The sequence below is a fragment of the Staurois parvus genome, unplaced genomic scaffold, assembly GCF_062004578.1.
Source record: "Staurois parvus isolate SC_StPar_1 unplaced genomic scaffold, SC_StPar_1.0 ptg000086l, whole genome shotgun sequence".
Taxonomy (NCBI): Eukaryota; Metazoa; Chordata; class Amphibia; order Anura; family Ranidae; genus Staurois; species Staurois parvus.
The window spans coordinates 10,986,279-11,000,746 of record NW_028317882.1 but is presented as its reverse complement, the minus strand read 5'-3'; the positions used below and the strand labels follow the sequence as shown (position 1 = coordinate 11,000,746).

The 14,468-nt window shown below is 44.8% G+C and overlaps 1 protein-coding gene across 8 annotated transcripts in view; it reads left to right on the top strand.

Moving 5' to 3' along the window:
• The window catches only part of MAST3 (microtubule associated serine/threonine kinase 3), a 282,906-nt gene that overhangs the window by 178,068 nt on the left and 90,370 nt on the right, over nucleotides 1-14,468 (top strand). For all 8 annotated transcript variants that reach the window (XM_089670052.1, XM_089670050.1, XM_089670047.1 and 5 more), the window contains one exon: nucleotides 9,622-9,710. In XM_089670052.1, coding sequence (XP_089526178.1) covers nucleotides 9,622-9,710 — 89 coding nt within the window. The remainder of the gene's footprint in view (nucleotides 1-9,621; nucleotides 9,711-14,468) is intronic.

The following is a 14,468-nucleotide window of genomic DNA, read 5'->3' as shown; positions in this document are numbered from 1 at the left end:
TCTCCAGGATCTCCACTGAAACTGTTCCTCCATATTATGAAGAGTGGCAGTAAAGTCTTGCATGTGGTGGATGTCTTCAATTTTAGCATAGCATAGGACTCTGGTGGTTGAGATTGCCTCCATGAGGCAGGAATACATGCCTTTGCTGCATCGAGTAATTGCATTGTTAGTTGTCTTGTATTTCTGGAGGGGCCTCTCAGTTTTATTTCAGGTACTTATAAAGTGCCGTCAATTTATGCAGCGCTTTACATATATATTGTACATTCACATCAGTCCCTAACCCTCAAGGGGTGTACAATCTAAAGTCCCTAACTCACATTAATACACATACTAGGGCCAATTTAGACAGGAGCCAATTAACCTGCCAGCATGTCTTTGGAGTGTGGGAGGAAACCGGAGTACCCGGAGGAAACCCACGCAGGCACAGGGAGAACATGCAAACTCTAGGCAGCTGGTGCCGTGGTTGGGATTTGAATCGACGACCCTAGTACTGCCAGGCGGAAGTGCTAACCATTTAGCCACTGTGCTGCCCAAGTTAGGCGCAATAAGCATGCAGCAGGATTATCTTTCAGGTCAATGGAGGCTAATTGTTTTATGGTGCTCGGCATTAGCTGACTACATGCACCAGTTGCACTGGCTTTCTTTGGGTAAGTGGGAGACTTCACTTACGATGTCTACTTAACTATGTTGGGTGTGGTTTGACCTCTCACACCTTTCTTTTTCTTGTTGGACTCTTATGGTGGCTTCTTGTAGTCTTGTTATGGCATGGTTGACTCTGTCTTCCCAGCATCAGGATGTATTGTTGTTGCTAGGGGTAAAGGTCAAACAAAGCGGAGTTGATATCTTTTTCAAGCCCAAATTCCTGAGAAACCTTACTTCCTTCAGTTTCTAAAGAGTCCTGTTGCCTGACCTTGAACCGGAAAGCCATCTTTTGTGCTGCCTTCTTCCACTCTCCCTGCTTCATTAGGGTTTGTGGAAGAGGTTGTAATAGCTGAAGGTTTTTTACCTTCATACATTCTATGCATGAAGGTAAAAAAAAAATCTGTTCAGCACCCCTAATACTGAAGCCCCCCTTCACCCCCTCGATTCAGCGATGTGCCCTGGAGTCTCGGCTATCCTGGGACTCCCTCTCCTCATTGGCTGAGACAGCAGCAGGAGTCATTGGCTTCCGCTGCTGTCAATCACAGCCACTAAACCAATGAGAAGAGAGAGAGGGCAAGGCCGAGCTGCAGCTTCATGTGTGAATGGACACATAGAGCAGCCGCTCGGTAATGCACCTGCTCAGGTGCCCCCATAGGAAGCTGCTTGCTATGGGGGCACCTGACAGGAGGGGAGGTCAGGCACGTTGGTGGGGGGGCCCGAGAAGAGGAGGATCTGGGCTGCTCTGTGTAAAACCACTGCACAGAGCAGTAAGTATAACTAACGTTTCTTATTTAAAAAAAAAAAAAATTATGCCTTTTTAGTATCTCACTTTAACTGCCTCCTGCCCACCATATAGTAATACGACAGACACAAGGCAGTTCTCTCATTCTGGGAGGACATCATATGATGTCTTTCCATTCTAACCACGCATGCCCGGAGCGCGGCGATCGGCGGTACGCTGTGTCCCTCGGACACAACAGATCACCGATCCACGGAAAGAGCCGAAGATGTCGGCTCGGTCATGTGATCAGCTGTGTCCAATCACAGCTGATCACCTGTAAACTAAAATGCCGGTTATCAGCATTTCTCTCCCCACAAGCTGTCACGCTGACAGCTCGAGAGGAGAGCCGGCAATTGGCATTGCTCGTAGGGGACATGTACACTGATCATCAGAGCACTGTCACCTGTCAGTTTCCAACAGTACCAGCTGTCAGTGCTTATCCACGCCACATCAATGCGACATTTCAGTGTCCAGCAGAGATGCATTTCAATGCCAGTCAGTGCCACCTATCAATGCCAGTCAGTGCCATATATCAGTGCTGCCTTTCAGTGCCCATCAGTAATGCCCATTGGTGCCCATCAGTGCAGCCTCATTAGTGCACATCCGTGAAGGAGAAAAATCACTTATTTACAAAATTTATAACAAAAACTAAGAACTTTTTTTTTTTTTTTTTCAAAATTAAATATGTGATTAAATACCACCAAAATAAAGCTCTGTCACAAAAAAATGATAAAAATTTCATATGGGTACAGTGTTGCATGACAGCGTACAGTTGCAAGAAAGTATGTGAACCCCTTGGGATTACGTGGAGTTTTGCATGAATTGGGCATAAAATGTGCTCTGAACGTCATCTAAGTCACAACAATAGAAGAACACAGTCTGCTGAACATAATACTACACAAACATTAGATGTTGCCATGGTTTAATTGCACATAACATGTAAACATTCACAGTGCAGGGAGGAAAAAGTATGTGAACCTTTGGACTTAATAACTGGTTGACCCTCCTTTTTGGCAGCAATAACCTCAACCAAACATTTCCTGTAGTTGCAGATCAGACCTGCACAACGATCTGGAGTAATTTTGGACCACTCCTCTTCACAAAACTGTTTCAGTGTAGCAATATTCTTGGGATGTCTGGTGTGAATCGCTCTCTTAAGGTCATTCCACAGCATTTCAATCGGGTTGAGGTCAGGACTCTGACTGGGCCACTCCAGAAGGCGTATTCCGTGCTGTTGCAGCCATTGTTTTGTTGAATTACTTGTATGCTTTGGGTCATTGTCCTTTTGCATCACCCATCCTCTGCGGAGCTTCAGTTGGCGGACAGATGGTCGTACGTTTTCCTGCAAAATGTCTTGATAAACTGTGGAATTCATTTTCCCATCCATGACAACAATCTGTCCAGGCCCTGAGGCAGCAAAGCAGCCCCAAACCATGATGCTCCCTCCGCCATGTTTTACAGTGGGGATGAGGTTTTGATGTTGGTGTGCTGTGCCTTTTTTTCTCCACACATAGTGTTGTGTGTTCTTCCCAAACAACTCAATCTTGGTTTCATCTGTCCACAGTATATTTTGCCAGTAGTGCTGTGGAACATCCAGGTGCTCTTTTGCAAACTTCAAACGTGCTGCAATATTCTTTTTGGACAGCAATGGCTTCCTCCGTGGTGTCCTCCCATGTACTCCATTCTTGTTTAATGTTTTCCTTATTGTAGATGTGTCAACAAAAATGTTAGCATGTGCCAGAGATTTCTGTAGGTCTTTAGCTGACACTCTGGGATTCTTCTTTACCTCATGCAGCATTCTGCGCTGTGCTCTTGCAGTCATTTTTACAGGACGACCACGCCTAGGGAGAGTAGCAACAGTGTTTAAACTTTCTCCATTTGTAGACAGTCTGTCTTACCGTGGACACATGAACATCAAGGCTTTTGGAGCTACTTTTGTAACCCTTTCCAGCTTCATGCAAGTCAACAATTCTTGATCGTAGGTCTTCTGAGAGCTCTTTTCTGCGAGGCATGGTTCACATCAGATAGTGCTTCTTGAAACCAGTAAACCCAAAACAGGTGTGTGTTTTTTTTTTTTTTTTAAGGGCAGGACAGCTGTCCGCATCAAATCCAATATCACACTGATTGGAGTCAAGGTTGGCTCACTCCTGGCTCCAATTAGCTCTGGGAGAAGTCATTAAGCTAGGGAGTGGTCCAAAATTACTCCAGATCGTTGTGCAGGTCTGATCTGCAACTACAGGAAATGTTTGGTTGAGGTTATTGCTGCCAAAAAGGAGGGTTAACCAGTTATTAAGTCCAAAGGTTCACATACTCTTTCCTCCCTGCACTGTGAATGTTTACATGTTATGTGCAATTAAACCATGGGAACATCTAATGTTTGTGTAGTATTATGTTCAGCAGACTGTGTTCTTCTATTGTTGTGACTTAGCTGACGTTCAGAGCACATTTTATGCCCAATTCATGCAAAACTCCACATAATCCCAAGGGGTTCACATACTTTTTCTTGCAACTGTAATTGTCATTCAAAGTGCAACAGCGCTGAAAGCTGGAAATTGGCCTGGGCAGGAAGGGGGTACAAGTGCCCTGTAGGCAAGTGGTTGAGACATGACTCTTAACTTTTGGTAGGGAAAATGTTTGTCTTTGCATATTGTCTTTGCATATTGGCATACATCAGAGCCTTAAGCAGCTCATAGAGTTTTACAAAAAAAAATTACTTTATTTCCCCCATCCACGCATTCAAGGTAGATGGGGTAATTCTCCCAACCAAGCATGATTTAGCTGTTTGAGCTTAGTATTTGTGATAACTTCTGGGCCTTGTACACTGTGCATTTATTAAGTTGAGGCTTGACAAACTTGCTTTGAATCTATGAGCCAGCTTAGGTGTCAGTTTTTTGGGGTTTTTTTTTTTTAGGGTAGCGTGGGATGTCAGTGACCGGGACTTCACGCGATGTGATAATCTTGGCAAAACCACACCACGTTTTAGGCACTATAAAAAATCATGGCACCCAAACCTGCATTTTTGTTTCGTTTTTTTTTTTTTCCCCCCATTTGAAGTCTATAGGAGGCGGTTTTCTGCAATGAAGTCTATGGGAGGCGTTTTTTTTTCTTTTTTTTTTTCTATTTTTTTTTTCATTTAAGTCTATGGGAGGAGGTTTTTTTGCATTGAAGTCTATGGGAGGCGGTGTTTGAACCCAGGTGCCTAGATGCAATTTCTAGTCGCCATGGCGACCTGGCTCCTGGGATTTGTTGAGCCCTGTTACTTATTTATTATTACTATTAATAATAATTTATTTGCAACTTAGGCAGTGAAATATATTCTTAAAACAGACAGCAATAGCGTTAACCTTTTTTATTTGATGTGCAATGTTCACAGTTGTAAACCTCATACATGAATTCCTATGTGGATGAGGGAAAGTCTTTGTGGCTAGAGCTTTAGGTAGTTCAAGGGCTGTCTTGTACTTTATTTATTTCAGGTACTTGTATAGTGCTGTCAATTTACACAGCGCTTTACTATATTATTATTATTATTATTATTATTCAGTATTTATAAAGCGCCAATAGTTCGCTCAGCGCTGTACATTACAAAGGGGGACAGAACATGTGACAGAACAATACCAATACAATGCAAAACATGAGGGGATCGAGGGCCCTGCTCTTTCAAGCTTACAATCTAGGAGGGAGGGGATGGTGGCACAGGAGGAGATAGCTGTGGGGGATGGAGTGGTAGGAAGAGTGGAGGAGGTCGGCAAGTTAGCAGGGGGCGGGGTAGGCTTCCCTGAAGAGATGGGTTTTCAGGGTGCGCCTAAAGGAGAGGAGAGTAGGTGATAATCTGATGGGTTGGGGCAGGGAGTTCCAGAGGATGGGTGACACCCTGGAGAAGTCCTGGAGGCGGGCATGGGAGGAGGAGACCAGGGAACTAGAGAGAAGGAGGTCTTGTGAGGAGCGGAGTGTGCGTGCTGGGCGGTACTTGGATATTAGGTCAGTGATGTAGTTCGGGGCAGTATGGTGGACAGCTTTGTACGTCAGTGTTAGGATTTTGAATTTGATCCGTTGCGCAATCGGAAGCCAGTGGAGGGATTGGCAGAGGGGGGTGGCGGAAACGGAGCGGTTGGAAAGGTGAATGAGTCTGGCAGCCGTATTCAGGATGGACTGAAGCGGGGATAGCCAGCGGCGAGGCAGGCCAGTGAGGAGGGAGTTGCAGTAGTCGAGTCGCGATATGATGAGGGAGTGGATGAGCTGTTTAGTGGTTTCTGGAGTTAGGAACGTGCGGATTTTGGCGATGTTGCGGAGGTGGAGTCTGCATGAGTTTGTTAAAGAGTGGACTTGGGGCTGGAAGGATAGGTTGGAGTCCAAAATGACACCAAGTACTCTGGCCTGCGGGGCGGGTTTGATGGTGGCGTTGTTGGACATGATGGAGAAGTCAATGGGGGGTGGTGTCCGGGCTGGAGGGAAGACAAGAAACTCGGTTTTGGAGAGGTTCAGTTTAAGGAAGTGGAGCGACATCCAGTCTGATATGTCGCTCAACAGGTGTGTGATTCGGGCGGAGACCGAGGGGGTGAGGTGGGGGGTTGAGAGATAGATTTGTGTGTCGTCGGCATAGAGGTGGTAGTTGAAGCCGTGAGAGTGTATGAGTTGGCCAAGGGAGGAGGTGTAGATGGAGAAGAGAAGGGGCCCGAGGACAGAGCCTTGGGGGACCCCAACAGAGAGGGGGAGTGAGAGGGAGGTGGTGGCATTATAGGTAACGCTGAAAGAGCGTTGTGACAGGTAGGATGAGAGCCAGGAGAGAGCAGAATCTCTGAGGCCGAGGGAGTGTAGTTTTTTGAGGAGGAGGGGGTGGTCGACTGTGTCAAAGGCCGCAGAGAGGTCAAGGAGTAGGAGCACTGAATAGTGGCCATTAGCTTTGGCGGTTAGCAGGTCGTTGGAGAGTTTGAGTAAGGCAGTTTCGGTGGAGTGTAGGGGACGGAAGCCGGACTGTAGGGGATCGAGGAGGTTGTTGTCGTTGAGGTGAGAGCATAGGCGGGCGTAGACTAGGCGCTCGAGGAGTTTAGATGTAAATGGGAGCAGGGAGATGGGTCTGAGGTTGTTCGGGTCATTGGGGTCCAGGGAGGGCTTTTTAAGTATGGGGGTGATGTGTGCATGTTTCAGAGGGGAAGGGAAAGTGCCGGAGGAGAGGGAGAGATTGAAGATGTGGGTGAGGGAGCGTAGGATGGAGGGGGAGGGAGGTTGTAGGAGTTGTGTGGGGATAGGGTCAAGGGGGCAGGTGGTGAGGCGGGCATCAGAGAGGATCTTGGAGACTTCTTCGATGGTAGTAAGGTCAAAGGTGCGGAGTGTTGGGGGAGCTTCAGTATGAGGAATGTAGGGTGGGGTGGGAGAGGAGGTCAGAGCAGTGGTGGGGCCGTGGGAGAGGGGTGTAGAGGGGGTAGCTGAGTGAGGGGGAAGGGGGTTGGAGGGAGTTTGAGCAGCGACGAAGTCCCTGTGGGTTATGTCGAGGGGGAGGGGGGATGAGGGGGTAGCTGTGTGAGAGGGGACGGGTTGAGAAGGCGTGTGAGTTGCGGCAATGTCCTTGCGAATTGTGTCAATCTTGTTTTTGAAGTGATTGGCAATCTCAAGGGCAGTGAGTGAGGTGCTGGGTGGAGGTGGGGGTGGCGAGAGTAGAGAGTTGAAGGTGGAGAAGAGTCGGCGAGGATTGGAGGAGAGGGCCTTGATGAGGGTCAGGAAGTAGGCTTGTTTGGCAGTATGGAGGAAGGAGGTGTAGGTGTGGAAGGCAGATTTGTATCGGGTGAAGGCTTGTTGGGATTTGGTTTTGCGCCATAGTCGCTCCAGGGCACGACTGTGTCGTTTGAGGGTTTTGGTGTGATCAGTCTGCCAGGGCTGGAGCGGTCGGGGTCTGATGTTGCGTGTGGTTAAAGGCGCTAGTGAGTCAAGGGCTGTTGACAGCGCATTGTTGTAGGCGGTCATAGCCAAGTCGGGGCAGGACAGGGGGAGGATGCTGTCATGGAGTTGATCAACTGCGGAGTGGAGGGAGGCAGGGTTAAGGTTGCGGAGGTTACGGCTGGTAGTAGTGTGACATTTGGAGGGGTAGGCGTTGGAGGATGAGGAGATAGAGAAGGTGATCAGGTTGTGGTCAGAGAGAGGGAAGGGGGTGTTAGTGAGGTTGTGGGGAGCGCAGCGGTTGGAGAAGACAAGATCAAGGATATTACCGTCGGAGTGGGTGGTGGATTGTATGCACTGTGCAAGTGCAAAGGAGGAGGTTAAGTGGAGGAGACGGGCTGTGTCCGGGTTGTCGAGGTTGACAGGGATGTTGAAATCCCCAAGGATGATAGTGGGTAGCTCAGAGGAGAGGAAGAAGGGTAGCCAGGAGGAGAAGTCTTCCAGGAAGCGGGGTATGGATCCAGGAGGCCGGTATATCACAGCAATCTTCAGGGGGGTTGGGGAGAATAGTCGGACGCAGTGGGCCTCGAAGGAGGAGAAGGATAGGGAGGGGGGGTTTGGGAGGACTCGGAAGGTGCTCAGCGGTGATAGGAGCAGGCCAACCCCACCACCTTTACGACCGTTGGGCCTGGGTGAGTGGGTCCAGGTGAGACCGCCGTAGGAGAGTGCAGCAGGGGAGGTAGAGTCAGTGGGCTGGATCCAGGTTTCTGTAATCGCCAGGAGGTTGAGGGAGCGGGAAACAAAGAGGTCGTGGATGGCGGTAAGCTTGTTGCACACCGATCGGGCGTTCAGGAGTGCACATGAAAACGGGGGGGAGATTTTAGGGAGCAGGGGGACAGATACTAAGTTGCGGGGGTTGTGGCAGGACGTGGAGGTGGGAGGGTTTTGTGCGGGTGAGGGAGGTGGTGGAGGGCCAGGATTCGGGGAGATGTCCCCCGCGGTTATGAGGAGGAGAAGGGTGAGAAAGGTGGCATGGGAGCGGGATGTGCAGGAGCGTGAGAAACTACTAGTGGAGGTGTTGGGGTCAGTGGGAGAGTGGAGTAATAGGAGGAGGTGATGGGTGCCATAAATGGGTGAGGGAAGCAGTGAGGGCACAATATACAAATGTTTGGGAGGAGCAGAGGGATATAGTGAATGGATTTTGGGAACAGAGGAGAGGAAAATGAGAAGGAGGAGTGGAAGAGGCATTTTGGGGAGGTGATGAAAGCAATAGTAGGGAGATGATAGCAATGAGGGGGAGATGTACAAGTTTTGGGGTGGAGCAGAGGGGTAAAGAAATGAGATTTGTGAACAGAGGATAGTAATATGAAGAGCAGAAGAGGGGTGTATTATATAAAGGTACACGGAGTGGGACTCAGGTGTGTAAGAGATGTTTCCCAGGGTGTTTCCTTGCAGTCTGTCCAGCATGCAGTAGAGTTTCTTGCTGTTGTTGTGTCTTCCTGCTGCTTTAGTTCAACTGCTGTGTTTAACTGCTCTGCACTCATTCAAAGCCGCACTCCATCATAAGCAGCACCCCCATCAGAGACTGTGCCCCCCATCAGAGATCTCCCCCATGAGCTGAACTAAATTTATAGGGAGATGCTCAAATGAGCATTCAACTCCGCCCCAATTAGAAGCTATATATATATATATATATATATATAACATTCACATCAGTCCCTAACCCTCAAGGAGCGTACAATCTAAGGCAGGGCTTAAAATTTCAAGTCCTGAGCTACTAGCCAGGCCTTAAGAGCTGCTTGCCACCAGTTGTCCCACCCATCCCTGCCCCTAATTCTGCCTCTAAACACCCTTGTAAATTATCTCATGAAATTACACTGTTTAAATGTTACCTACATTACATTCCCCCGTCCCCCCACATTACATCAGGGTCCCCCGTCCCCCCACATTACATCAGGGTCCCCCCAGCACTACATCAGGGTCCCCCGAGTCTCCCCTAGCACTACTGCAAAAACTGGTCAGTAGCGAAAGGCTTGAAATCTGCGTGCTGTAAACTGCCTGCATAACTTTTATCCTTGCATATGTGTGCCTTATGTTAGCGAATAGGCTTGTGATCCAAATAGCTCTGTAAGGCAACTGTGTAGTTAACTTTTTGATGCTTGTCAGTATCTTTTTCTTTTCCCAGAAATCACTTCACATATTTTTAGTTGTTTTCAGAAAGCTTACACTACATTTTTTTTTTTTTTTAGGTTTTTTTTTTTTTTTTTTTTTTTTTCATCACAACTGTTGAATTATTAAGTGTGATTTATCTTGTCTTGTCTTTGCAGTTGCCGAAGCAACAATAGAAAGAGCTTGGTGGTGGGGTCCCCATCACCAACATTGTCACGCCCACTCTCTCCACTCTCTGTGCCTACAGGTAAGTGTATTGGTAAACAATGCAGCACTAAATGTATGTATGAATCATATTGAAATATGTTTTACATTCTATAGTTAATTGATAGGCTGCGTTGTCTCTTTAGTTCATACTTAATATATAGGCAATTATAGACAACACTGTCGGTAAAGTATATATACAATCTCCCTACATATGGGTCATCAATGATGTTTTATGACTGTATTTACCAAATACTTGTATGAGCTTTCAATTGTCTGTGTTTTTTTTGTTGTTTTTTTGTTTTTTCTTTATCTTTTGCATTTACAAAACTTATTCCAAGTTGAAAATATAGATTGCATAGTTGCATCACCAGTTCACAATATTGACACATGTCATGTAGGCATAAACAGGAGTGGTGTCTTCCTTTTAAAAGAAGAATAATATAAACAATGAAATTACACATAGTAACATGTAATCAATGGGATTCTCAGCCCGAAATACACCACCAATCTTCAACGAAATATAATGGCTACAACATACAGTGACTGTTCCTAGTACTCTTACAGGCTTGGAATTAGAGGAGAGAAAGTGATCTGGTCAAGCACAGTGCATATGTTTTTTCTTTTTGTTTTCTTTCCTTCTGTCTCTATTTTTTTTTTTTTTCTTTTTCTTTGCAATCTTTCTCTTTTAATAAAAAAAATAAAATCTTACATAAAAGAAAAACATTGAACAAGTTTTATTAGGAAACACATGGGCCATGTGTCTGCAGTCATGTTGTAAAGAAAGCATAGAAACATATATATATGGGCAGCAAATGAAGCCACAACAGATTCAACAGAAATCTGGCACATAGAAATGTGGTAACAAAACCATCCACAGTATATTTATATTCAGTATTCAGCATCTGGTCTCTAGGGAATGGATAGGCTGCATGATCAATGATGTCAATGATCTCCAAGCAATGGATAGGGTGCTTTGTTACCGATGTCAATGGATAGCCTGCATTGTCAGTAATGTTGCAGATTGACAGTCTGCATGGTAATGAATAGATTACATAGTCACTGGTGTCACTGATCTCTATAGAATTGATATCACCACAGTCGTGTAAATGGGTAAACGGTATCCACAGCAATATCACTAGTCTATAGTAAATGGCATTCTCAGTGATGTTATTGGTGAATAGATATGCCACTTTCTAAATTATGTAGCTGGTCTCTAGAGAATGAGCAGGCTGCTCTTTCACTCCACCCCAGTGAATTCTCTGATCATATCTGGAACTAATGCAGTGATTATTCTTTGTCTTTACTAAGGTAATGTGCTAAGCAGACTATACATAACTGATTAGTCTGTGTTTTAAAACATGTTGTATTATGCAAATGTGGAATGCATTCAGCAAATGAGAGAGAGAACCTGCGGCAAAAAATATAGTTGGCCTGAGTAGAAAAGGGGTTCAAAAATATAAATTAAGCCTCAGTTGTAGGACTTCATAAATAAAAATAAATGAAGCTGCATGTACACAACATTTATCCTATTCTGATAAGAGTACACTAAACATATGATTACATATAAAAAACAAAATTGGAGAACCCCTTTAAAAGGATTTGCTAAGGATTCTCATCTATTCAACTTAGCTGGTTCAGCAGGGACTGTCTGAATTTCAGTCCATGTATAGCCACTGTTTGAAGACAAGTTGATTCACCGATTGACTTCTCTTCAACTACCCTGCTCTAATATTTCTAGGCTAAAGACTGCAGCACTGAACAAGCCTCCCTGTTGTCATAGTACAAAGACACAATGAGGAGGATTCCCCCATCCACCTCGAATGTGTGAATAGAGAAAATGGATCAGTTTTTTTGAACCCACTTGTATAAATTAATCTATGATCAGCATAACCGCTTGTAAGAATTGTTAAAGGAAAACAAAAGCTGCTGACTGCTTAGTCTGCTCAGTACTGGTGCACAAATAGCAGAACTTTCCTACTTCATGCTTAAAGTATAACCAAACTCAAAAACAAACTATATATATATATATATATATATATATATATATATATATATATATATATATATATATATATATTTATTGCAGCTTACCATGTTCTAGAATTGGTGGCTACGTTAGTAGTTTTTGTGTTTTTTTAGGCGAAGGCCATTTTTTAGCAAATAAGGAAGGTACCTGATCTTGCCAGCACTGATCCTTGTCACTCCCTGTGAGATGAACTGGAAGCCAGCAAAGGCAGACATGTTTGAAATTTTAGCCTTTTGTGGCAACCATGGCTCCTTTCATAGGCACAATGAAGGAGTGGGCATAGCCACCCCATGACAGTATGTTTATGCACAGGAATACAAGGTGTAAATGGCCTCAAAAGAAAGGGAAATACCCAGAAAGCGGAAAACTAATGTAGCCACCACATCTAAGGCCTGGTAAGATGCGATATTACATTTTTATGTTTTGGTTTAGATAAACTTTAATGTTCCTATGCCTGCTCTGTGACTATGTATTTGGGTCCTTTGACATCCAGCCAGCATAAATCTACATTATACTGTAATGTACAATCTTGCATTTGGGCATAGAGCTATACTGGCAGTTTTTTTCCCCTGTTTTCTGTCCAGGAGCAGACTTTTGGAAGTGCATGCTCACCCAGTCATGGATACATTTATATGCGCATATCTTGTTTGTAGAGCCTGAACTGAATTGTGAACTTATACTTACTCATAGTTGGTCATTGCTTTTGTTTTGACAGTGCTTATCTGAAAAAAGCACTGCTGCAAAAACTTTTTTTTTTCTTTTTTCTCGTTCACTGAAGAAAACAGAATTTAGAAACAATTAGGTTGTGCTGCGGTGTACAGGAAGTTTTGGACATTGGCAAGCAAGCAGTCACTAACCTGGTATAACCCCTTAATTCCCTGCACCTTTCAGGTGTGTTTTTTTTTTTTTTTTTTTTTTTGTACTACTGTCCTGGGAAAAGGAACATATATTATTTTTTTTTTTTTTTTTTGCCAAGAAACGCTTAACCATTTTTAGTAACCATTCCCCCCCCCAAGATTATTTTTTCTTTAGTCCACTCTCTATCTGCTTGAGATGGTCTTTGCGGAGCGCTCTAGATTGGTTTATCCACTGCAGTTGTGGGTCTTGCCTAGAATGCAAATTTAGGGCCCTGGACTCTGCATTGTTGTGCTTTCCATACCTCTGTGTACTCTGTTCATTAGTTGCAGAGTGGTCCATAGCCATGGCACAGCTTTTGGTATAGATCAGTCTATGAAAGGTGAATGAAAAACACTTTCAACACTCCTTATGTGTTACCATCTAAATCTATAGAAGTGTTTACCACAATCCAAAGAATTTTCAAATTTTATTGCTTAGGAGAGATTAAAAAAAACACCCTTTCTATTTTAAATTAAAATGAGTTGCATGAATGTACAATATATTGGTGTTTTCATGGTTGGATCCACTTATTCATAGCAAGCCGTCCACATAAGTATCATAAATTGTTCAATGGTCTAGTCCATCTGGAAGCAAATATACAATTTTTGTAAATATATACTAATACAAAACATACAGCCACTATAGTAATAAAACACACATTGCTTAAAAAACGATTTCAAAGAATTCCAGAAGCTCTCCCCCCCCCCCCCCCCCCCAGTATTCTAGGGATGATACATAAAACAAAGATGAAAGAAAGCAAATGCAGCAAACACCTGCAGAGTGAATCCCCCACAAACATGAGTGGTGCAGCTGTAGGAGAGGTCAGATGTAAGACTAAAGTCAGGCAGAGAAGGAGGCAAAAAGGTGAATGAACCACAGACCTGGTAGCATATAGTCTTACCCCAGAAATAGAATATTTCTTCACAAATATGGTCCACCTTGTTGGTTGGTACTTTTACACAGCAGTTTAACAGCGACCAGGGCTGACCACTGGCAAGGATCAGTAGATTCTTGTCAGCAGTTGTAGACCCTGCTTGCACACAATTTGAGTGACCGCTGTAGCTGTTTGCACACTAACAGCTGCCGCCAACACCATTCACAGGTAACTGCTTATCGGAGCAGTTATATGCAGATAGTGCCTCCGACCGACCCTGGACACAGTGTGTCCCCAGGGTCAGCGTTTTTTTGCTGCGCACACACACTGGTTAAAGCTAATTGGAGTGTTTGTGTATGCTCCCACAGCACAAAGGGGTTGAGTGTAAAATATGGTGCATCTCTGCATAGAAACCAGTCAGCTTCTAGATTTTATTGCCATAAGCTGAAGTTGAAAGCTGATTGGCTACCATGCAGAGCTGCACCGGATTTTGCACTCTCCAGTTTTAGTAAATCAACCCCAAAGTGCCTTTGCATCCATAGGCGGTGTTTTACTGCCTCTGAACACCGCAAACTATATGCTGTAAACCGCCATGCGATTGTAGCATTCATGTCTGCCATGCTTGTGCTCAAGTCTGAAATGCATCCCGAGGCACCAGACGATGACATTGGAGCATCACCATCTGCAAAAACACACACCTGTGTATGAGCCTGACAAGACAAAGGACAGTGCCATATTCCTAACCAGGATAAAAAAAGAGGAAGGCAGAGCAGGAAGTATATAGGAGTATATAATGGTGCAGAAGACCACTGCAAGCAAAAGGGGGCACCAAAGCAGGATAACTACCAGATGTGGATCTCTTGCCCTTCAGGTTTGGCTACATCTGGACAGGTTTGTTTTTTTTAGTTGCAGAAAACCCCTAGAGAAAGTGGTGGAGCTGTGGTAGCTTTAAGAAATCCGTACAACCTGATCTATGTCTTTCCTCCCCTGATCAGACTCCT